The following is a 25,022-nucleotide window of genomic DNA, read 5'->3' as shown; positions in this document are numbered from 1 at the left end:
CAGCAAAAGAATTGTCATGGTGACCTGGAATACTGACATGAGTCTGAACTGGTGGCCAAGGCCTTCTGGACACAAGTTGATACTGTGAAGCCCTTGGAACTCCTTCCAGCTCCCTCAACCCCAATATATTTAAAGAAACTTTTTATTTGGAAATAATTTCAAATTTGCAAAAAAAAAAAAAAGTACAAAAAAGGAAAACTGTACACAGAACACCTTTACCCAGATTCACCTATTGTTAACATTTTACCTTATTTTTTTTTATGGTTTGTATGCTCTCTCCCTCCCTCCCCCTCTTCTCCCACTCCGCCCCCTCACTTTTCACTCAAACACGTGTGTGCAATTAAACTGAACAGATGCCTTTGTCCCAGTGCCTAAACTTTGCCTGGGCCATGCTCATCTCCAGGTAACAGTGATCTGACTTGGAGTCAGGGTTTTCACGAATCAGCTGTGGGTACAATGTGGCTTTCAGGAGTTACTGATAGAAGGAGAGAATCTGATAAAATTGGAAAAACACTTGGCCAAACGAGAACCGGCCTTGACATCAAGACCCAAACCAGAACCAAATCTGTACTTTCATTTTTTTCTCCCAAAATAAGCAATAAGGAAATTCTTTTGCACACACATGCATACATAATTTTATTCTCTGACCCATTTCAGGGTGAGTTACATACAAAATGGTCCTTTACCCCTAAATACTTCAGTCTGTGTTTCCTAAGACTCGGGATACCATTCTACATACTGTGGGACAACAGCCGGGTTCATAATCTACATGGACAATACTTGTATCTAATGTACTGTCTATGCTCATACCTTCCTGTGATCTCGTGCTGACCTTTAGAGTGTTCCTCCCCAACCCCCAGGACAGGATCCAGTCTATCATGTATTATATTTAGTTGTTAGGTCTCTTTAGCTTCCTTTCATTTGGAGCATTTCCACAGCCTTTCTTGGGTTTTTTTTTTATGACACTGCCACTTTTCAAGACCACACCACTCCCTTTCTTGTTAACAGAACTTTCCTTATCTGAGGCTTGTTTGATGTGTCCTTGTTATTACACTGAGATGATGCATTCTTGGCTGGACTTCTTCCCTGTTCTTAAGTCTCACCTTTTTTCCCATGAAGACCAATCACTCTTAATAGCCCTTGTCTTCTCCTCTGGCCTCCTCTGCCTGTTGTTATTAGTTTGTTTTTTTAACTGAGGTATCATTTACATTCCATAAAAGGTGTAGCTTGTAAGTGCACAGTTGGTGAGTTTTGACCATGGCATGCACCAGACACCATATCCTACTGAGAAAATGACGTCTTAGACTTGAAATAAACTGTTTTGGTTACTCAGGCAGAGCAAAGAAGCCTACCTAGCCTCTCCTGCTTTTCAAGGCAAAAGGATTCTGTGACATCAATGACGTGTCACTCAATGAGAAGCAAATCTCTGTTATGGGCCCACCTACTTTAGCAATAGTGGTATGGACAATTCATAAGGGACCACAAGGCAGAAGACCGCTGGGATTCTGATCAGTTGCTCAGACCACAAGATGCTCTGTGGCTCAGCTGGGGAAGGAGTTGCCCAGGAGCCTTGGCAGCTAGACTTAGAAAAGCACCGAATCAGAGCTTCTGGTAACTCTAGCAGTGGACCAAATTTAGTTTGTGTAAAACAAATTTTGGTGACCCTTAAGAACTGACTTGGGAGGTTGCTGGCAAGCAGCTCTTGGAAATATGCACATCTGCTACATGTGGATTTGTCTTTGTGCAAGGAACCCAAGGAAGGAAGTAGGCACCCTGCTCACACTGAACCATTGCCCCTCAGCCTGTTGTTCTAGAACCTTCAGGGCTTTGGCTTGGGGTGCACACATGCAAGGGAAGGGTTCACATTAGGTATATTTCCTTCTAGAATGAAATGTATTTAGTTTCTCTAATGAGAATTTTTTGTTCTAAAATGAGGATAAGATGATGAATCAAATTCTGATTATTTCTTATCATGAGCACTTTGTCATTAAGGCCATTTTTTGCTGTACTCGCTAAATCAAGAGTCTTTTACTATGATAGGTAGAGTTACACTCAGGATGCCTGTGGTTTTCTTTGTTTTCCCAAATTCATTTAGGGTCAACTCAAGCGCCCTACACCGAGACGAGCAGGATGTTCAAAGTTGATAAAATTGCCCTCCACCCTGCTCCTAACCTTCACCTAGGAGCTTAGGAAGGCCTACACAGTTCTAAAAAGACCCCTCCTCTGGGCTCCCCTGCCTTGTCCAGCTCAGTCCCCGCCATCGCTCCTCGGAGCACACACTGTGGCTGTCTGGCTCCACCGCTCAGCAGCAGTGTCTGGTGCCTTGCTTGCTGGCTCCTGCCTGGGCCGGGAGGTCCCTCTGTAGGCAGGTGCCTCTGCAGGGAGCTCTGCAGAGAGTACGGGTGTCCAGGTTTGGTCAGATCTAACAGGTACACATGCAGCCACTCCTTGGGGGGTCCTCCTACCTCAGAGAGGCTGCACTGGCCCAGATGCAGGCTGAGGTCCCCACAGATCTGCCACTAGTGCCCCTCTTCTCAGAACCCAGGGTCCTGTCACTGCATCCCGCTGTACCCTTCCCAGACACAAACACGAACAAGTTTCACTTCTTTTTCAGGCAATGCTGTTCAATTTCTTCAGTGGGTCATGACCTTGGAAACTGGAAAGTCAGCTGAAACACAGTGACTGGTCACTGATCCACTGAGGTAAGGAGGGCCCAGGCCTCAGGAGCCTCTCTGGAAGGGAGAGCGCCACCAATCCTCCTCTGTGTGCCTATGTTAGGGTGGGGTGGAAATACAACATCATTTCTCAACAGGTCACTTTCTCCAGAAAATCCTTAACAAGTCCGCCACCCACTGATGAGGCCCTGCTGGTCCCCAGTTAACGACATGCAGGCTCACCAAGTGTTCTGTGCTCGAATGCCTCTGGGCCAGCAGGCTCTCAAATGGAAGTGGGCAGCATGGGGTTATTTCAAGGGACCCACCCATCCACAAGCATTATAGATTGACAGAATTCCTGAAATATCTCACATACATGTCTGGCCATTTTTCTCATATGTGTAGGTGCTATTGTGGGAACACAATAACAATTACTTAAGTACACTGATGATCCATGGTAGCTTCTTGTCATATGTGTTTTCTTAATCTGTGGACACAAAGTGAACAGCCGTTCTATGGGTTGGTCTCCATCGTATATATGTAAAAGGTACTCGTAGAAAAAGCTGGGACCCTTAGTCCATGCCAAGGCTGTGCCCCCTGCCGTGGTCTGTCCTGGCTGCCGCTGTTTCCTGAGCACGTTGTTTTGCCTTAACCGTGAGTTCAGTGAGTTTCCTGATGATAGGAATCACACACTGTGGCCTGTCCCAGGCACTGTGGCCCTGTGCCTGACACTGTGGGCCGTATGTGCCTCAACATCCGTTCAGTGAACACTTGAGCATCTGATCGGCAGCTCTAGCACCGGGGCCTCCCAAAGCTTCACCTCCTGTGTTCGGCATTCCTCCAAGCCCAGCCCTGTCTGGTCCTTGTGCCAGAGACTATAGATGCTAAAAGAAACTTCCAAATCATAAGCTGCCACACTTGTCGAAGATGTTATGGAAGCATCCAGTAATGTGGATGGACATCCTCCAACAAACAGGTTGGGTATAACCTCTGTGGTTTGGGTTTCAACAAGCTGAGGGACCCCTCAGTTCACTTCCCCAGGGTATTACCAACTGGGAAGCTCTGGCCCAGTTCCTGTTTCTAAAGAGTCCAGCAGTTTTCTCATGATCTGAAGAGTCCATGATAGGCAGATGGTTTAGTAGAAAGAGCCCTGGATTAGGAGCAGCTGGGATTTGCTCTGTTTCTCAGTTTCTATTTACTGTACAACCTGGTACAAAGGACTCAACCACACTGGGCTGCAGTTTCCTCATCATACACAAAAGGGGAAGAATCAGTGGCCTGTCCACATCATTTGGCTTTTGTGAAAATTAACTGAGAATGTTGGCAAATGTACTTTACTAAAATGTGTGTTGTGCAAATGTACTTTACTTGAGGCAAATAGTTATCATTCCTGTCTTTATTACCTTGCCCTGATGTGACTTCAGATTCCGGAAGTGCTGGACTTGCTAATCTCAGGCAGCCATGCCCTGCTGTCACCTGCCATGACCTGCCAAGCCTACTGTGGAAAGATTGTAGATACCGACCCAGCTCTGAGAACTACCAACACTAGTGTCAAGTCTAGAAATCAGGACAATATTTGCCCTTGTCAATTGATTGAAAGAACAAATGGATGTGTCCTCACTGTATGTAACTTATACAACGGTGTGTTATGTTGTGTACACCTTCATTAATCTTGGCAAGCTATGTGGGACCACAGTTTGAAAAATATTCAGTCACACTGCCCAGAACTCAAGGGCACCTCTTGAACTGCATGGCTATATGCCTGGCCTCTTCACAGACCTCCTCCCTCCACTTTTGGGCTGCCATTGCTCCAGCCCTCACTTCCTACTGGCACACAGCCTACTTGAGAAGAAGGCCCCGACTGTATGGTCCTGGCTAGTCTCCAGGTTTTTGTGCCCCTTATCACATTCCAAGGGTTCCTGCCTTCCCAGAGGCTTCCTTCTTTAGGAATTGAATGGATCAATGTGTATCTCTTTACGGAGCTTAGCATCAATAATTCCTGCCCTGAACTGGGAAATTCTTAGAAAGTCCACTGCATCAAAAGGCTAACCTGCCTGGAGATAAGTATCCTTCTTGGCAGCCACACATCTTTATGGGAGCAATAAAACTGTGTTGCCAAAGAGACAAACTGATGTAGTCAGGGCCTCTGAGGCACAGCTGTTGACCTTCTCAGCCAGACATTTCAGAAGATCCAGGGAGAAATGGTTTTGCCCCATTCTGTCATCATGCAGATTCTTGAGCTCAAACGGGCTTTGTGTTCAGGTGTGTGGCTGACGATCTTACTTGCCCAGATCACCCCTCAGCTGGCACTCCCACTGTGACCATCCAGTCCAGCTTGTCTCCTCTCGGCATGTCCAGATATTAGGACCTTCTCCTCCTCGAATCCTGGCCACACTCTGTCCCTTTCATTCCATCAGATTATCTTAAGTATGGTAGAGTCAGGCTTCCTCAACTTCCTTCCTCTTGCCTCAAAATTCTCTCGCAATCGTCTCTTGCCTTCTCCCCTCCCAACTTGGAAAAGAAAGTCTTTTTCCTTCTTTGCCCATTGGTCTCCGTCCCCACTGTCACCCTGACTTCAGCAACTCTCCCTTCTACCCTCTCTTTCCCCACGTTGGTGACACGAGTCTCTCAGGACTGTGTTCCCAGGGTGTGGAGCTGCATGGCCCGGGGCGGAAGAGCCCAGGGAGCATGGACAAGTCACTTAAGCCCAGCTTCAGTTTCCCCACCTGTCAAATGGAGAATGTGCGGATTTCATAGAGTTGCTGTGGTGACTGAATCACGGGATTTGTGTTAGCACAGAGCACATGGCTGGGGCGCAATACTTGTTAACTACAGCTATTAGCATCAGTATAGTTCCCTCCCGAACTCCTTTACAGCGTTTTCTCACTGACGTCTACCCAGGTCTTATTGCAGCTCACCTTGGCATTTGCATCTAACGCCATGACTTCAGCTGTCACTTCTATGTCTGTCGCACCCCTGTCTAGACCTCCAGCCCTGACATTCCATTTGCAGTCCCTCCCTCGACAGGAACCAAGGTCAAGTCCCCACAGTTCTCACTCGAGCCTACCCCTCCAGCCAGGGTCCAAACCAGCAGCAGCAACGATGAGTATGTGTGCTCCACTCCACGCCAAGCTCTGTCTTGCATGCTTCATCTGCTGGTGAATTCCCTGCGTGGGAGGTACCACCTCCCTCATCGCCACCCAACTTTGAAATCCTGGGTCATTTTCGACACTTTCCTCTCTCCTGCTGGGCCTGTTGGTTCTACGTCATCAATGCCTTTTCCATCTGCCGCTCCCCTCTACTCCCAAAGCCCACGGCCCCGGGTCTGGCGTTCCCAGCCTCTCGCCTGGTCTGTGGAGCAGCCTCCAAATCAGACTCCTCACCTCTACTATTCCCACCCCCTCGCATCCCTCCTGAAGGCCAGGTTCACTTCCTACCACACAGCTGTGCTCAGGTCATGCTGCTGTCCAAGACGCTCCACTGCCTGCAGAACAGAAAGGAAACCCATACTCGGCTAAAAATCCAAGCTCTTCACAACTGACCCTGCATCTTCCACCCCTCCCCCCTCATCCTGCCACATGCTTGCCTTTCCTGCCACTGACTCTTTTTTTTTTAAGATTTTTTTTTTAATGTGGACCATTTTTTTTTAGCATCTTTATTGCAGTATAATTGCTTTACAATGGTGTGTTAGTTTCTGCTTTATAACAAAGTGAATCAGCCATACATACACATATATCCCCATCTCTCCTCCCTCTTGCATCTCCCTCCCACCCTCCCTATCCTGCCCCTCTAGGTGGTCGCAAAGCACCAAGCTGATCTCCCTGTGCTATATGGCTGCTTCCCACTAGCTGTCTATTTTACATTTAGTAGTATATATAAGTCCATGCCACTCTCTCACTTCAAATGTGGACCAGTTTTAAAGCCTTTATTGAATTTGTTACAATATTGCTTCTGTTTTATGTTTTGGCTTTTTGGTTGCAAGACATGTGGGATCTTAGCTCCCTGACCAGGGATCGAACCCGCACCCCCTGCACTGGAAGGTGAAGTCTTAACCACTGGACCACCAGGGAAGTCCCTTGCCACTGACTCTTTCCTTACATCGTTTCTCAGTCTGAAACAGCTCTCCCTCCCTACATCCCCACCTCCAAATCCTAGCCAGTATTCAAACACCCAATGAATAGCCACTTCCTCTCTGGAGCCTTCCCGGTCTGCAGAGCCAGATTCTGAGGTTCCAGAGCCTTCCTGGGGCCCTTCTCATTCTGGTGCACAGCTGATTCCCCACCAGACTGAGTGCTCTATGAAGGCAGGGGCTGTGCGTGTCTGATACCTGGTTTACCTACTCTGCTTGGCTCAGAGCAGGGCCTCGGGAAACGCTAGTGAATGAATGAATCAAAGAGTGAATTCAATCAAGTGTAACCCTCAGCCCTTTGCCTCCAGCTGGGCCTGGTGAAATTACTATGATGGTCAGCACAGAGTTAATGCTGAGCCCTCTGATTCCGCAAACTCTGGCCTCCTGTGGTGTTGGGGGCTTTGTGATCTGCACATTAATTAGGCTCTTAATGAAAACACAGACCTGAAAGCTCCCAGATGGGGGAGGAGTGAATGTCATTGGCCACCGGGCTCCAGGATGTGACTTGGCCCAGGCAGCAGAGGGACCTCACCCCTGAATTCCAGCTCGGGCCCAGCAGGGTGCCTAGTGAGGCTCATGCCTGGGCGAAGGGTAATGATAACTTGAAAACGGCACCTTTACAGGCACCTTACTGTCAAGGCCAGACCTGAATTAGTTCAGGCCAAATGACAGAGGCCCCAGGAGAAAACCTCCATGAAGTTGGAAGAGTTTTCACGAGGATAACTGCCGTCTAGCATGTACTGGTAGGCAGTGCCCAACGGACACTCCCTTTAAACTTTAGCAACTGCCTATGTAATTTGGTAAAACCCCTCTGTATAACAAATTTCACAATATGTACCAAGAATCTTAAAAATGACTGTACTCTTTGGCCCAGTCACGAATCAAAGAGCCCACACATTTGGGGAAATGACTGTAAATGAAGGCAACTCTTTATGGACAAATTTGCTGATCACATCACTATTTTTAGAAGAGGAAAATCTGTAAACAACCTAAATGTTCACTAGTAGGAAGACTTCTAACTAATAAGTTTAGTTGCATAGCTAACATTTATTTCGTGTTTTCAACGTACCAGACATTGTGCTAAGATCTTCCTGTGTTACACGTTATCCCATCCCATCCCAGTTATGAAGGAGCTACTCCTGTTACGCCTTTTATGCATATGAGTAAACTGAGGCTTGGCGACAACAGGTGGGGGTAAGATTAGAAACAGGTGGCCTAACTCCAGAAACTGAATTCTCACTACACTGTATCATCCCTCTCAAAGTGTGTGTGTGCGTGTGTGCGTGTGTTTATTTGATGGAATATTGTACATCTATTTTAAATATTATCCATCTATTTTAATTTTATAATTCTATTTTAGTAACATGGAAGATGCTTCTGTTTTACGTTGAATTAAGAACAGGATGTGAAACTGTCTATATAACATTAGTACAACCTCTTAAAACATTTAATCCATGCATATAGAACAGAAAAAGGAAACATATTAATGTGTTAACGGTGACTGTATTTGGGTGGGTGGGCGCTTTCTCCCTCCACATTCAGACAGTGAGGATGAACTCAATGGCTTTATATTTGCACGTCTCCAACGTGGCGTAGTCTCTCATAGCCCGTTGTCACCACCCGGGGAAGTGGACTGGCAATTCTGGGGTAAAGCCACAAGCCATGAGCAATCCCACAAGCCCTGCACAGGGTAGCCTGCAATTACCCATCTCAGCCCAGTTATCAGGGAGAGCGGGCCTGAGTCAGAGCAGAGACCACAAGCTCGCAGCCAACCACAGCCCCACACTGTCCAGCCCACACAATGCTTTCGGCTGCATGGTGTTACATTGGTTTGTGTTTGGTTTTGTTTTTACTTGAATTATCTGACAATTTCCAGTTGGAAGATCCTGGGAAAATCTAGCTTTCTGCCTTCTCTTAAAAAGAAGATCCAGGCCACATGGCAACAGTCAGCCAGAGCCGGGTTGCAGCCACCCCTCCCACAGGATCTGGGCAGCTTGCAACTGTGCGCACCACTCCCGACTGCCTTCCCAGAACCAAGGCTGACACATGTGCTTGAACTGCTGTGTTTCTAACAGCAGAGTGATATGGAAAGTGAAGTATGTTCTGTGTTTCAATAAAAAGAGGAAAAACGAAACACAGGTTAGGAGGGCTGTAGGTGTCCAAAAAATGGAAAAGGGTACATTTTCCAGGTACCTGTGCTTACTTATGTTACCTCCCTGGTCCCAGCGAGTCTTTGAGTTTTCTATCTCTGGCCAAGAGGGTTCCCGAGGAACAAGTGAAAGATAACTACACCCTTCGTCATCTTCTGGAGAGATTCCTGGCAGAAAGTACTGCCTGATGACCCACTGCCTGCCTCCCATGCTTTATCCCCAATAGTTGATCCTGACCAGCACCTGTAGTCACCAAAGCCCTTTCCCCATGCATCTGGGGGACAGGGGAAGGTAAGGAAGAGTGGGCCACGCAGAGCGGAGCTGCCCAAAGCCACAGAATTCAGACCCATCCCTCGAAGCCCACAAGCTATGTCCACTACTTGAACACTGTCATTTTGGAGACATCCTCCAAGTCCCCTTTCCTCCCGCAAAGTTTGCAACTGGTTTTGTACATGATGATTTTGTGCAAAGGCCCAGATATTACCAAAGTTCTTGTAGCCTCAGCTTCTACAGAACCCTGGGGCAGAAGCAGAAACAGCTTCAGTGGGCTCTGAGTCAGTTGCCTGGGTCTGTATCCCAGCTCCACCTTCCACTAGGGCAGTGACCTCAGGCGGGTGATGGAATCTCTCTGTGCCTCAGTCTCCCCTTTGTAAATGTCTAGGAATTGGGTTGTCGTGAAGATTAAACACACACCAAGTTCTTCGCACAGTGCCTGGCATGTGGTGAGGGCTAAGTAAATACTGGCTGCTCGGCCCCCATGGCTGTGACTCTTCTGGGTTAGTCCAGATCAGAGGCTCTAGGGGTACAGCTGAGGCGGACCCTCCAGTCTCGGTTTCTACCTTCCCTCCGCCCACTCAGGTCAACCGTTTTGTGTCCGCACTGCCAGCTAAGCCCCTGGGATCAGGCGCTAATGACTTGGAGCTTTGCAGGGCTGAGAAAAATCTGTGTGCAGGACCTCCCTTGGTCTCTTATTAAGAGCCTTCCCTGAGCTCCCCAAAGATCAGCTTCCTGGCACACACTGGGGAAGACAGAACAAACACATTTTCGTTTTCTGTCGCTGCCTCAAGCGGTTTACTTAAGAACCGGTTTCCTTCTTGCGCCACGCGGATGAACTTACAGCCTGAGGCCATGGTCCCGTCTGGACAGGAGTAGGGTCACGGAACCACCTCCCGCCCAGATGCTGGAGGAGGGGGGGGGGGCACACCATCCCCATGTTCTCCCTGCTCAGCGGGCTTCTCCAGGAAACAAGGCTCCAGAAGTGTCCCGACTTCCTGGACGGGCAGTTCTAGAGAGTCCCAGCCCAGGTGGGCTGTGCCTCAGACTCCCATGGCCCAGGAGAGCAGGCATGGGTGGCCCTCGGTGCTGCCCTAACCAGGTGTACCGTCCTGACCTCTACGCTCTCCTTCCACCCCTCCCACCACCTGCCCCGGAGCCCTTCCTGACCCCCAGCCTGGCTGAGAGCCCAACCCACTCCCTGCCACCCACCCTATTTGGAGTGGCCCAATTCCTGTCTGCCCGTCTGCTGGACAGAGCACTACAAGAGGCACGGAGCCTTCTGTTCATCGCTGTGTCCCCAGCACCTAGCCCTGAGCCTGGCACACAGCAGGTACATAACTATTGTGCGTTGGGTAGATGAACAGGGCTAACAGTCATGCTGACCTCCCACTGTCGGGTGGATATTAAATGAGATGATGCACACACAGCGCTTAACACAGTGTCAGGACACGATGAACACTTAGGCAGCTGCTCATGGAGGCTGCTCAGCTCCCTAAAAGTGAGGCTCCTGCCCTGGCTGTTCTGCTCCTATCCTTCCTCCAGTCTCCGGAGGCTTCTAGCCTGGCCTCAGGACCCCTGCAGCTCAGGCCTTAGCCTGCCAAGTCAGCCACCATTCTAGAACCCTCTGCAGGAAAAGTGTAGGTGGGCGAGGACAGAACAGAGAATGGAAGCAAACACGGTGAAGAAAGTTTACCCATTAACTTGCCTCCAAACGTCCCGGCATTTATTGAGAAACACCTTCCTTGGTGTCTAGGCTGGCTGAGGGCCCCCTCACACGTACAAAGCATGCCTACTCCTCTCTCTTCCCCTTCCATGGACAAGGTGCCCTGGTTGTGAAGGAGGTGGGGCTGCCCCCAGGAGCCTCATCACCGAGACTCTTGCAACATCTGGACCCCAAAGAGCTTTAAGGCTTATGGAGAGATTTCCTCTGCACCCTAGACTAACACAGCTTTTTGGAAGTAGACAGGATAGCGCAAAAAACCAGCCTGGGGACCAGGACTCCTGGGTTCTAGGCCTGTCCACGACGTCCTTCATTTCTCTACATCTTTGCTTTTGCCTCTGGGATAGGACCAGATCAGCGAGCTCCAAACTCTTCTCAGAGGTGTGACCTCTTTGGTCAAACTGAGCTGTACCAAGACACGATTCAGTATGTCAGATGGATGGAGGTAAGGACCTGCCTGCCCCGTGTCTCCCTGGGCGGCCCCCATGGGAGTATGCTCTGTGACCCTCTGGGTGAGCCAACCCGCTTGTCGCCCTGCATCTCCCCTCATGCTGACAGGGGCCCTGAGCACCCAGCAGGTGTGACTCATGTTCTCGGGGTAGCAGGGACCCCTGTGAGGAGTATTAGCATTGTGCTCAGAGTGTGTGCAGACCTGCCCTAGACCCCTCCCCGGCTGAGCAGGGAGTGCAGGCTGAATCGAGGAACCTGGGTTGGGGGCAGGAGAGGCACTGGCCTGGGATGCTCCTGAGCGAGCTTTTGGGGCTTCAGCCATGGGGCAGAGCCGACCCCCCCGCCTCTGTGGGTAGAGGGTTCACACGGAGGCCGTTCAGGAGGCTGCCGAGGAGAGGGGTCTTACCCATGAGATCTGTCAGGTATATATCTGAGGTGAAGGAGGGACCTGGGATGCAATCCTTCCATTATACAGAAAAGAGACTGAGGCCCAGGAAGGGATAATATCTTCCCTGAGGAGACAGAGTAAAATGAGAGCCAAGGACCAAACCCCAAGGTACTGAAATTTGTCCAAGACCCCCAGCTCATCCCTCCTCTGGAGCTGGCGCTATCTACTCTGCACAGCAAGTACCTTCCCACTCTTTCCATCCTCCTTTATCAAAACTGCTCCAGGAGGAGTCAGAAACCTCTTTCCCAGCAGGGAGGAGATGAGAGCTCCAGCTCGCGGCGCAGGAGTAGCTACGCAGCACATAAGAAATGAAGCTCTGGGCTTCCCTGGTGGCGCAGTGGTTGAGAGTCTGCCTGCCGATGCAGGGGACACGGGTTCATGTCCCGGTCCGGGAAGATCCCACATGCCGCGGAGCGGCTGGGCCCGTGAGCCATGGCCGCTGAGCCTGCACGTCTGGAGCCTATGCTCCGCAACGGGAGAGGCCACAACAGTGAGAGCCCCGCGTACCGCAAAAAAAAAAAAAAAAGAAAAAAAGAAATGAAGCTCTAATGGAACACCAAGGGTGAGGGAGGGGCGGCCCGCTTCATGGCCCTGCAGCCAGTTCAGCTTGAGGCCTCCCTGGCTGCACTCCCTGGTGTGGGGGGGGCAGGTGTGGGTCTGAGACCTGGGCAGTCACACAGGGCCCCTCAATGCTCTGCTGTCGCCCTTTTAAAATTCTTACTAATTTGTGATCAAAAGATCGCATTTTCATTTCACCCTGGGGGGCTGCAAGTTATGTAGCTGGTCCTGACTGCCCAGTCATTAACTGTGTGTCCTTGAATAAGCATCTTAACCTCTGGGAACTTCAGTTTTCTCATCTGTAAAATGGAAAAAATCACAGCACCTGCCTCAGAGAATTGTGCTGAAGACGAATTAAGAGAACCCATGCGGGGCTCTTTGCAGGCACCGGGCGCGTAGAAAATCCTTAACCAGTGAGAGTTACCACTACAGATAAAATGATTCAACATAGATGCCCTGCTCCATAAAAAGATTATTAATCAAATCCCAGACCTGGGAAACCAGGAAAGGGTCACAGGTCCCCAGACACCAGCCCACTTCCCCTGGCCGCTTACCTTCCCGAAATGGCTGTGTTTGCATCTGCAGCCGGATCTTGATGAGGTCCACGGGCGCACCCAGCCCCACAGAGACCACGCCAGCCACCATGCTGGCCAGGAGCAGGTCAGACAGCACGCGGGGTGAGCCGGCCTCGGGCTCCTGGCACCGGTGGTGGCTGAGGAACCTCTGTGTGTTGCTGAAGACCCCAAACACCACTGAGTTGTAGACAGCGATGCTGGTGAGGGGGAAGGCCATGCCCTTGAAGAAGCCAAACACCTGTGGGGAGACCCAGGGGGAGGAAGCATGAGGGCCTATGCTGCCCTTGGCAGAGACCTTGCCCTCCTGGAGCCTGCGGGCTGGCAGGGGAGACACCATAGGAGAAGCAAACCAGTACGTTGGTGGAAAGAATAAAAGAGGATGCTGATGTGAGGGGAGAGACAGGGGAGGGCGAGAGCATCCTTAACCCGAGGAGGAACCGGCTTCTGCATGAAGCTTTGGTTCCTGAGCCGTGATGTGCTGGGCCTGGAACCTGCATTTGTCACTGGAGTGGCAGTGTTCTTGGGCTGTGGCTGAGGGCAGCCCATGGAGCCCCAGTGGGTAGTGGGCTTACCAAGCACCACACACTCTTTCCTCATGTGTCACTCCAACAAAAGCATTCTCTGGGCACGTGCCAGGCCCTGGAGGACAACAAGAAAGACACACTCTCTGCTCTCACTGAGCTCACAGTCTGGGGGCAGGGGAGGGGGGACCCAGACAAACTGACAGGCAATTAAAATATAATGTGCTAAGCCTGTAGTGATGGGGTAAGAAGGGTCCCCCAGCATCCCAGGGGCACCTGGGCCAGCATGTAGCTGGGTGCCCCGAGCATGGGAGTCTATTGGAAAAAAGCCAGAGGGGGAGTCCCCGGATGAACAGCACGATGTGGCTTCTGTCCATACACACTGCGTTCTCAGCAAACACCACAGATGCTCCACTGAACCTGGAAAATTCCACAGGCTCTTTGAGGAGTCAGTGCAGCACACATGGCACCAAAGATGAAGAAGCACCAAGAAGCCATTGTAAAAACTCCAGACTGTGCTCAAACCCACTAATCCCGACCTGAACGCATGCCCCCTGTTTGCAAGGGGCAGGACACCTCCTCACACAGGCGTCCACACACGCATGTGCATGCAAACACATATGCACGCACGCACCATGCTCCAGCCTCTTCCTCTACAACAAGGTCCCTCAGATAACTTGAGACATCACTTAGCTCTGAGCTGCTGTGTGTCAGAGGAACACCCACAGTCCCCACAGAAACCCCAGAGCGGAGATGCAGGCTGGCAGACACTGCGGAGAACATGTGCCAAAAAGGAGGCTCAACAGCTGCCGTTCAGGGGACACAGGAATCGGACAACATTACCCCGGAGCAACGAGTGCTGGGTTTACAGTGCTCCCCCTGATTTTAAAGCAGACGATCAAGAGAGTCAGAAAAACACCAGGACACAAGACATATTCTGACTGAAGAGAAGAACCTCCAGGTGCAGGCAGGAGGCTCCCGAGCTCCAGGGCACTTCCTAGGATGGAGCCTGGGCAGGGACAGCAGTCAATAACGGGGCCACATTTCCAGTGACTCAAGGAGAAGCCCAGGGCTGCCACAGGGCTTACACCCGACTATTTCTTTAAACCAACAGGTCATTTCATTCTAAATTTTAAAATTTATTTTAAATCCCCCAAGGAGGAGCCTTGGAGTCTTCCAAAAGCACATACTCATTCTCAAGAAGGTCACCTGATGCTGCTTCTACAAAATGCTATTCAGAATTTCCCCTTCGCAGAGAAAACCCCTGGGTCCATGGTCTGGAGCGACCTGGGGTGCAAGCCCGTTCGGGGTGTCTGGGATCAGAAGAGACTGCTCCCCGCACCCGCCGCCCCATGTTGGGATAAAGGGAGCCTGTGAACACATGGTTTACCGCCACACATTAGGTTTTGAAAACCTGGCAGGTCCTCCTGTTTTTGTAGGAATTTTCCACATTGTGGTTCTAAATGCCTCCGAATTTCTCCAGAGAGGTGACGCCAAACCAGTTTTTTTCCTCAATAACATCCCACTTGGGGGCAGGGTTAAGTTTAGGTAACACATAATATTTGAGGATGGTGTGAGATGAAGAGAGAAAATTGAGCCGAAGGTGATGAGCGGAATAAACAGGCCTCCTGCTGGGCGTGCCGGTGTGAGGGGCTGTGACCTCGGTCCCCAGGAGGAGACCCCACCCCGGGAGCACTTACACTCTCCCTCCTGTACACAGTGCGGATGCAGCTAAGGGTGCTCCCGTAGCCAGTGCCGGCCTGCAGGCGAGCCTGCGGAGAAAGGCAAGGGCGTGAGGGCCAGCCGGAGACAGGTTACATCCCCACCTCCCTCACGGCGCTGGGCTCCCAGCACTGAAGCCCAGAGAAGGGAAGGCCCTGCCCCAGTGACCCCGTCAGGAAGGAGGCCTGGACTTCAGTCCCGGCCTGGCTGGCCTTGCATCCTCTCCCTGCACCAAGTCCCGTTCTCACCTTGCTGAATGCAGCAGGAGTCCCCTCGGTCTGAGAGAAGAACAAAGGCCAGTTTGGTGTGCAAAAACAATGCTTGTGTGGGGACACATGATGCTGCTGCATCTTGAGTACAAAAAGCTAACCCGTGGCTCTGGCCCACCTGCTGTCCGTCAGTCTGCCCTCCTAAATACTCCCAGGAGCAACCTGCTCTTCTCATCTCCAGAACCCCTGCATCTCTCACCCTGATGATGGGCTGGGCCCCTCGCTGGCCTCCTGCTTCCCCCACCCCAACTCCTCTGCCTGTGTCTACACAACAGTCAGACTAATCTTTTCCAAACAACGATGAATGTTTGTCACTGCTGTTTCAAGCTCTCCAGTGGCCTCCCACCAAACTCAGAATAAATTCCACCCTTAACCAGCACCCAGAAGCGTGGCTTTCACCACCCGCATGTCATTTCCTCCGCACCCGTTGGGTCTGCCACACGGCACGTTCCTGGACCCTGGAGCATCCGTTGCTTCTCACTTCCAGAACGTTCCACCTGCTTTCCTCCCCTGGAAGGCTCTTTCTCCAGCTTCTGCTCATCTCTTGGGTCTGAGCTTACATGCTGCAATGATGTGATCTGTTTGCCTGTTTACTTAGGGTTTATTTGGGTTCCCCCTCTGGGGCAGGGCCGTCTTGTATTTCCCTCTCGTCCCCGGAGCCGAGCGTGGCTGTGGCACTCGGCCCTTTGCACTGGCTAACCGAGGGGCCGGAAGGTGAAACTGTGGCATCCTCTAATGGAGGCTGGCTCTGGTGACTGGGGGCATCCATAGACAGGCAGAGGGTCTGAGAAAAGCCACAGAAGAGCCCAGGGCACACCTCACTCTGGGTCTAGACCAGAGCAAAAGTCTGTCAGCTCTTGAGGAAGCTGCCACCGAGGCCAGCAGCACAGCTCAAGCCTCTAAGGACTCCAATTGCAACAGGAGCTAGCATTTCGTATGCACCAACTGCATACTTGGGCAAACACTGGAAATCTTATGGAACTTTTCTCACAGAATCCCACAAATGCTCTGAGGCATGGATACTATCCCCACTTCACAGATGAAGAAAGCTGATTCCCTGTATATGTTTCCGATTGCTGCTGTAACAAATTATGATAAATTCAGTGGCTTAAAACAATGCAAATGTATTCTCTTATAGTGCTCTAGCTGGGCTATAGAGAGCTGAGCCCTGAGTAGAAAACCCTGGTCACATTGCATCAAACATAAACTTTAAATGCACCAGCTGTGCCTGGAGCCAGCAGTGAATCCTGACCCCAGCTCTACTGCCACCAAGTAGCCAGTGCTGGCTCTCCCACCTGTGGTGAGGCAGCTGCAGGCAGGGAATGAGTCTTTGACCCAGGTCAGCAGCCCAGATCCTTCTAGATTGGCTCTCCCAGGGGCGAGCCTGGGAACCAGGAACAAGTCACTCATCTGCCTCCCCACACTCTAATGTGTGTATTCTTCAGGACAGGAGGGGATCGCTCACTGCTCTATCCTCACTGCCACTTGACAATCCTCATGACAGCCCCACCAGGGGGGTGCTCTTTGCCCATTTTACAGACGAGGAAACCGAGGCTTGGGGAGGTTAAGAGCTCTGCCCTAGGCACAGGAGAGTATGCGGGAGGCTGGAGCTGTACTCCAGGTTATTCTGACTCTGAGGCTATTGCCCAGACCTTTCTCAGTGAACAGGAACTCTAGAGAAAATGCCAGCCAGAATGAAGGAGGATGTTCTGGAGAGAAACAAGGGCCCCAGGCCACAGCCCCGGGCTGGACCCACAGGCCAGCCATGTAAGCCAGCATCTTTAGGCTGGGACCCTCAGCAGAGAGGTTCTCAGGCTGAACAGAGACAAGATTTTATGTATCAGGAAAGGTTCCCTGCAGAGGCTCAGGGGGCAGAGTGGAGAAAAGAAGGAGAGTCCTGGTCTTTACAGGTGACATGTGGCCGGGCAAAGGGTGGCCAGGCTTTCCTGTGCCAGGGGCAGGGGATGAGGATGGGGGTTCCAACAAGCTCTACCCTCCCCTAACCAAGCTGCAGGTGAGGGAAGGATGCTCTACCAGGGAGAGACACTGGTTGCCTGGGTCAGAAATGTGGCTGTTAGGCCTGCCGGGGAAGGACTGGACTTGCTTTGTCCACCACTGCTGCCCTGCCAGCCCCACAGTGCCTGCACAGAGAAAGCATCCAAGATGCATCTGAGGTATGAGCAGAAGGCTGGGCCTGTGTGAGGGGCCGGGAAGTACCTTTAACTATTTAGACACATAGGCTGACCTCCCCATCAGGAAGAGAGCAGGCCTGGGCTCTGACTGAGGAGGGGCCCACGGCCACGCAGGGAGGAAGATGGGGAGAAAGGGGACCACAGTGACCACTGGAGAAGGGCCTGGCAGGTCCTCTTTGCGCACGATCCTGGCACAGCGTTAGATACAAATGTGGAAGTCAGGGTGAGGAGGCGCCATTTGCAGCCACGTTCTCAGGGTACAGCTGTGAGTGCTGGTCACCATGGGGACAGGTGGCAGGGGTAGGGGTGGACCCAAAGAATGTCCCTTTGTAACATCTCACTCCTCAATGCTTCGATTTGTTGTATGACCTGAGGTGACACCCTTCCCCTTTCTGGGCCAGTTTCCACACGTGTAGAACAAGAAGCGTGGATGACCCCAATGCCAGGTGGCTTTGCTGGCTCCGTCAAGTTATAACGGCTTCCCATTCCCAACCTAAGTCTAGAGTCCTAACCTGAAGGTCAAGGCCTCCAAGGACTGAGTGCCGACCTACCAGTCCTGGATTCTGATCCGTAGCTGCTTTCAGAAACCTGATGCATCAGCAGAAGTGGCCGTGTTGGCCCTTCCAAAGCATGGCCCCCCCGGTGGTGTCCCCACCTCACTGTCTTTGCCTGTGCCGTTCTCTGTGCCTGGAGTATCTTTTCCAATGGCCCAACCTTAGATTATGGGCCCAGATTCTGGTTCCTTCGCTCCATAGAGGCTTGCAGGAGAGCACTCACAGTGCCCCATCCCTCCCCTGCAGCTCATGAGAGCCTGGAGGCAGAAATGGAGCTTCACAAAAACAAAATCACTGCCCAGCAAGGACGGGGGAGCATTCCAACTGGGCCTCCTAGCGCTCCGCCCCCGTGGACTGGCACAGAGAGCCTGCCCTGCGCTGGTGGCTTTCTGGGGGTCAGAAACAGCAGGCACATTCCCGGAGTCAGACTCACTCCAGGCCCCTTTCCAAAAGGTAATGGCAACATGGCTACCGTACCTTGACTGTGTCCAGAGGGTGGCCGACGATGACGCTCGCTGCACCTGTGGATCAAAGAGGATGTCCTGGTTACTCAGTCCCTGGACTCCTCGCTTGTACTGGCTGGTTCTTAGGACAGAACAGAGGACTCAGACACTTACATTCACTTATTCAGTCAATGCCCAGTCACCAGAGGGGACAACCCCCACCCAGTGTGTTAGGCACAGGCTCACGCATGGAGGAAGGCAAGAAAATGGAGTAAAACCTGGGCCCTGCCTCAGGAAACAAGTACCCTAATAAAAGGGAGGTAAAGGTGCTGGGATAACTGGGTACCCACATGCAAAAGAATAAATAGACCTCTACCTCATACTATATACAAAAGTTAAAAGAAACCAAAGACCTGAATGGAAGCACTGCAACTACAGAAATCATACGCTAAAATATAGGGGGAAATCTCCACGAATGGAGATTTGCAACAGATTCTTACATATGACAACAAAAGTACAAGCAACATAAGAAAAATTGGATAAACTGGATGTCATAAAAATTAAAAACGTTTGTGCATAAAAGAACACTCTCAGGAAGGTAAAGAAACCTACAGGGGGGGGAATATTTGCAAATCGAACATTTGATAAGGGTCAAATATCCAGAATATGTAAAGAACTCTAACAACTAAAAAGAAAAAAAAAAACTTTTTTAAGGGCAAAGGACTTGAATAGACATTTTTCCAAAGAAGATATACAAATGGCCAAGTACATGAGAAGATGCTCAACATTATTGGTCATTAGGGAAATGCAAGTCAAAAGCACAGTGAGATTCTGCTTCACACCCACTAGGATGGCTATAATAAAAAAAAAAAAGAAAAGGAAAGGAAAATAACAAGTATTCGTGATGATATAGAGAAATTGGAACTCGTATATATTGCTGGTGGAAATGTAAAATGGTGCAGCTGCCGTAGAAAACGGTTTGGCTTATTACAAAGTTAAACATAGGATTACCCTATAACCTAGGGATTCCACTGTTAGAAATATACCTAAAAGAACTGAAAACAGGCACTCAAACAAGTACGTGTTCACACATGTTTATAGCAGCACTATGCAAAAAAGCCAAAAGGTAAAAACAGCCCAATGTCCACTGCTGGATGAATGGCTAAATAAAATGTGGTGTATCCATACGATGGAATATTCCTAGACATAAATAGGAATGAAGTACTGATACGTGCTGCAGTGTGGATGAACGTGGAAAACATTGTGCAAAGTGAAAGAGGCCAGACACAAAAGGTCACATCCTGTGTGATTCCATTTATAGGAATTATCCAGGATAGGTAACTCCATAGAGACAGAGAGCAGGTTAGTGATCGCCAGGGTTTGGAGGAGGGGAAATGGGGGTACCTGCTTAATGGGTCCAGAAACTTCTTTGGGCGTGAGAAAAATGTTTTGGAACTAGATAGATGGTTGCACAACACCGTGAATGTACTAAATGTCACTGAATTGTATACTTTCAAATGATTCATTTTGTTATGTGAATCTCACCTCAAAAAAAAAGAGGGAGGGTATGAAGAGAAAACCCAGAAACTTTTCAGGTACCTGCAGGTTATTTAGCTTTTCTACGCCTCCCTTTTAGCATGTGTAGTGGGAATAACATTAGCACCTACCTCACGGTTCCATTTTAAGAATGAACTGAAGTAGAAAAGGTAAAGGGCCAGCAGAGCTTGGCACTTACAGGATGCTCAGAGGGGCTGCCATCCCTATTGATTTTTTTTTTAAGAAGGCCTCTTTGGAAAGGTGATGGATACTCCGGATCTTTTCAATGAAAAATGCCCATCCACACACACCTTCACAAGGCCAGAATGATTTTGGAGGCAAGCAAGATTGCCCTGAGGCCGTACCGCAGAAGGCAATGATTGTGAGATTGAAGCAGGAGCCATCCTTCTGAGACCCATTCCCCATCATGCTGATGAGGAAGCAGTGTCTCTGCCAGCAGGAGTGACTGCACCAGGTAGGGCAGATCAGGGGTCCTGGAACATTAGATATCTACAGGGTAGAGAAACCAGCTATTCCGGAACAAATGTTCCCTTGGTCTAGAACCTCCAGGCCCCTCTCAACCCCTCCTTCCCACAGAACGGGGCAGAGGCAGAAAGATGGTGGGCGGCGGAAAGCCGGGCCATTCACTCTACAGGAACCCCTTCCTGCAGGGGAAGGAAGGAGCTCTGGTCCTCAGGCTCTGGCTGTATCCCTCAGCCCAGGGCAGCAGCCCCAGACCCAGCCTTGGGCCATTATCTCCCTGCACACTCATTAGTCCACCCATCTGAAAGCAGGGATACAAGATAAGAAACAGAATTATCAGGTCAGTGGTTTCCAGACCTTGGGATATTACAGACCAGTAAAATTTCAAGCAAAATGTGAAGGATGTAATGGTGAAAGTTTATCATGACAGGTCACTGAGAGAGAAAACAGCTATAGATGAGTGCAGGGCTTAACATGGCCCTGGTACCAGACTGTCTGGGTTGGAATCCTCGTGTTCATCCTAGATGTATGGTTTGGGGAAAGTCATTGAATTTCTCTGAGTATCCATTTCCTCATCTGTCAAATGGGGATGTAATGACAGTAGCTACCTCATTAGAGCTATAAAGAAATATACGTAGACATGAGACCACATATTGTATGATTCTGTTTATATAAAGTGTCCAGAAAACACTAATTTATAGAGCCTGAAAGTGGTTGCCCAGAGAGAGAGGGAGGGGATGGGGTTTAATTGTAAATGGGCATGAGGGATCTTACTGGGGGATGAAATGTTTTAAAACTAGTTTATGGTAATGGTTGCAACACTTGGTAAAATTACTAAAAATCCCTAAATTGTACACTTGAAATGAGTGGATTTTATGATATGTAAAATAACCTCAATAAAGTTGCTTTAGAAGTATCCATGTAGCATTTAAACAGCACCTGACACTTATGAAGCATTCACTGCTACTACATTCGTGTTCATTTCATGGAAGCGAAAACAAAAACAAACAAAACCATGTTGACATCAACAAAGTAAGGGCAATCTCAGAATAAAGGACAACCCACTACTTGCTGTGTGAGTTGGGGAGGGTCTCTGTGTCATCAGAGATTTTGAGCTGCTCTGACAGTCTTACCCTCCAGGACATTTCTCAAACCAAGCCCCTGGCAGCCCTACTGAAGTTGGTCTGACTATTTAAAGGGCAGCCGGGGAAAGCCTCTCCCTCTGGACGGCTGAAAGGTTGTCCGAAGAGGGTCTGGATGTGCCTGGTAGGTCCCTGGGCACAGTCCCCTGACTGGCAAAGTTAGGAGAGGCAGGTCTCAGCCCTACCCAAGGGAGCCTGTGCAACGGAACTGCCCCCAGGGAGAGGAATCACCTTTGCTTGGGAGGGTGAGAAGCAGGGGCCCTGCAGCCACCTGTCACCTGTGGGGGACAGACATGGACTCCTGCTAGGAGGTGGGAGGGTGCCACCAGAAGGGGAACCACCCGGGATCCTAGCTGGTTAGTTGCTTTTTTTGTTTTTTTTTCCTTTCCTACAAATCTCCTGGTCTCCATACCTAGAACACTTAGTGGGGCACAAACATGCTAGCCATAGCCTCTACCTGAGCGAGCGTCTCAGGATTTTACATTGGGGAGGGACTGCATTCGCCAACAGCTCTTAGATGGAGCCAAAAGAAAGGCTATATCTGACAATAAGCAAAGTCCCTCACCCCCTCCCCCCCCCAATAGCTGAGCAAAGAGGAGGGACAGACCTATTGGAAAGAGAATAATGGAGAAGCAAGGCAATGGATGCGACTATTGCCCAAGCAAACACACCCCAGGCTCAGCAGAGAGCGTCTCCAGGAGTGGTAGGAAGGGACCGGCGGACCCAACAGTGCCCGAGGAGAGGCATGACAGTTGGCTGTGGCTGAAAACGTGAAGGGTTCCTCCTATCTGGCAGCGGACACCTGCAGCCGGTGCTGGGCTCCCAGCTCTGCGCTCCGCTCCCCGCAGCCGGACGCCACAAGGGCCGGCCTGAGCGCCAGGCCGGGCTCCGCATCCCGCGCGCGGGGGCGGGCGGCGGTCAAACGCCACCCTCACACACGAGTTCCTGTGAGCCCAGAGTCCCCAGACTCAAGTGCGCACCAGGGCGCCGAAGGGTGTGTACGCGCCGGGACGTTCCATTGGCTGTTCGCTTTGACCATTGGTTTAATCATTACAGGATCAAGTTCCGCGGACCCAAACTTTGAGGCAAATCGCAGGCTCGGGATGAATCTCCCCCGGGGTCGCGGCAGCAGGCGAGGAGCGGCAAGACCAGCCGGGCGGTGGGCAGCGAGCACCCAGGGCGCGTGTGGGCAGCGCCCGGGCGCGGAGCTCCCTGACCCGGCACGGCGTGGAAACTCCGCCTGCGCAACTCCCGGCTGACTCGCTCTCTTCCTCTCGGGCCGGGCTGTCCCGTCAGCGCACTCACCTCTGGGGGTCCCTCCCATCCGGGGATGCGCTCACCTCCGATCCAGCCCGCCACAAAGTCTTCCAGCTGGAAGTTGCCCATGGCCGGGGCCGCGGAGCCTCGCGTTCCCGGAGCCGGGTCGGTGCCCGTTCAGGGTCTGCTGGTCATGGCCCACGGGCGAGCGCGCCGGACGGGCGAAGTCAGGGAAACGGAGCTACCGGCAGGCAGGTCCTTCTCCACAACGGGTTCGGAATGGCTCGGAATCGCCGAAGCGCGCGGGCCGCCGGGCTCGCGCTCCAAGTGCCCGCGGGCAGCTGACATCACGCCCCCAGTAGACCTTAAAGGCGCAGCGCGCGGGCCGGGCGAGGGAGTGTCCACCGGTAGTTATGGTAGTTCTTCACATCTCCTCCGAGACACTGGAAATGATTTCAGGGACATTTCTCAAAGTTCATGACAAGAGGTACAGAGGAAGGCTTTATCCGAAGTCCAGAAGTATTTGATTACAAACACCAAGGTCTCTCTGTGATAGGATTATTTAGCTGGGTGGACACATCCTCTTTTTAGCGAAAACAGAGCTGAAATAATTATAATTGAATGTCCAACTATCAACTAAACCAGAAGTTCTTAATTCTTTGAGCTGATTGAAAGCCATGGACAGTTTCTCTATAAAATACAAAGGACACACAATCTTCCATAACAACTTTAGTGGTCAGGGGCTCTTCTTCCGCCTGCACTCCACACCTTTCTCTAGCCCCCAGGTTTCAAAACCCTATCTATTCCTGAATTACTGAAATAATGTGTGGAAAGCACCTAGCCCAGGGGCAGTCTCCAAATCAGCGCTAAGTACTCGCTCTTAATAATGTGCCACATTTCCTGGGCACTGACATCGGGCCCCCTTCACTGTACCTGGGCTTACCCCTCACAGCAGCCCTGTGAGATGGGTGTTATTATTATCCTCATTCCTAGGGAAATGATTGTATGACAATAGATTTTAATCTTTTAGAAAACTGGTCCAGATTAGGAGACGAAACTTGTCGCACCTGAGTTGTAGGCTTAGCTGTGTGAGGACAGATTTGAGCTTTTTCCCAGGAGATCCAGCTGCCACGGTGGAGAGCCCAGGGGAGACCCCACCCAGACTTGAAGGTCCTGCAGCACCCCCGGCTGAGGGCACCCAGCCCCCTGCTGAGAGCACCCCGGGCCAGGTGGGAATTTCCAGAGCCCTGAAAACTCTCAGCCTGCCCCTGGCCAGGCTTTCAGGAGGGATGAGGCTAGCCTGGAAATTTCCTCTGAGAGCTGCCTGGGCGTGAGGTCTGGGTGGCCAGGCAGCACGCTGTGCCTCTGGAAGTGCCTGCCTTGAAGCTCCCCGAAGCCGCTGATGCCCCACCCACAAAGCCCCCAGGGCTCTCTGAGCCAGTCCCCACCCCCTGCAGACAAGCAGACCCAAACCCAGCTCAGCCTCCTTGGCTCGAACACTTCCGACCAGCCTGCAAACGCACTCCCCGCACGCCCCAGACAAGCACAGGGAGCCAGAGCTGCCTTGCCCTGAGGATGTTTTCAAGCCAGAGTCTGTGCCAAGTCTTACTTCCTCACTCCCCCTCACAGCAGCTGTGAGCAGGCACTGGGGGTCATCCTGGCGATGGTCACTTTTATGTGTCAACTTGGCTGCGTGACACTACCCAGTGATTTGATCAAACGCTCATCCAGGTCTTGCCGGGAGGGGATTCTGTGGAGGTGACGACCAACTGATTTTAAGTGTGGGAGCTCATCCTTGATAATCTGGGTCAGCTTCGTCCAGTCAGCCGAAAGCCTTTAGAGCAAAATGGACGTTTCCCTGAGAAAGAAATGCCACCTGTGGGATGAGCATTTCCAGCCTGCCAGCCTGCCCTCCAGATGTCACACTTGCCCAGCCGGACCCT

The 25,022-nt window shown here is 51.1% G+C and overlaps 1 protein-coding gene across 2 annotated transcripts in view; it reads right to left on the bottom strand.

Moving 5' to 3' along the window:
* Window positions 1-23,379, bottom strand: part of SLC25A48 (solute carrier family 25 member 48) — a 43,358-nt gene extending 19,979 nt beyond the window's left edge. For both annotated transcript variants that reach the window (XM_082650093.1, XM_082650094.1), the window contains exons 1-4: window positions 23,163-23,379; window positions 18,696-18,739; window positions 15,182-15,253; window positions 12,940-13,198 (exon numbers count right to left, since the gene is read on the bottom strand). In XM_082650093.1, the coding sequence (XP_082506219.1) occupies window positions 12,940-13,198; window positions 15,182-15,253; window positions 18,696-18,739; window positions 23,163-23,208 (421 nt within the window). In that variant the 5' untranslated portion in view covers window positions 23,209-23,379. The remainder of the gene's footprint in view (window positions 1-12,939; window positions 13,199-15,181; window positions 15,254-18,695; window positions 18,740-23,162) is intronic.
* Between the last annotated feature and the right edge of the window lie 1,643 nt (window positions 23,380-25,022).

This window comes from Grampus griseus, assembly GCF_964374135.1.
Source record: "Grampus griseus genome assembly, chromosome: 3".
NCBI classification, from domain to species: Eukaryota; Metazoa; Chordata; class Mammalia; order Artiodactyla; family Delphinidae; genus Grampus; species Grampus griseus.
This window is presented reverse-complemented; position numbering and strand designations above follow the sequence as displayed.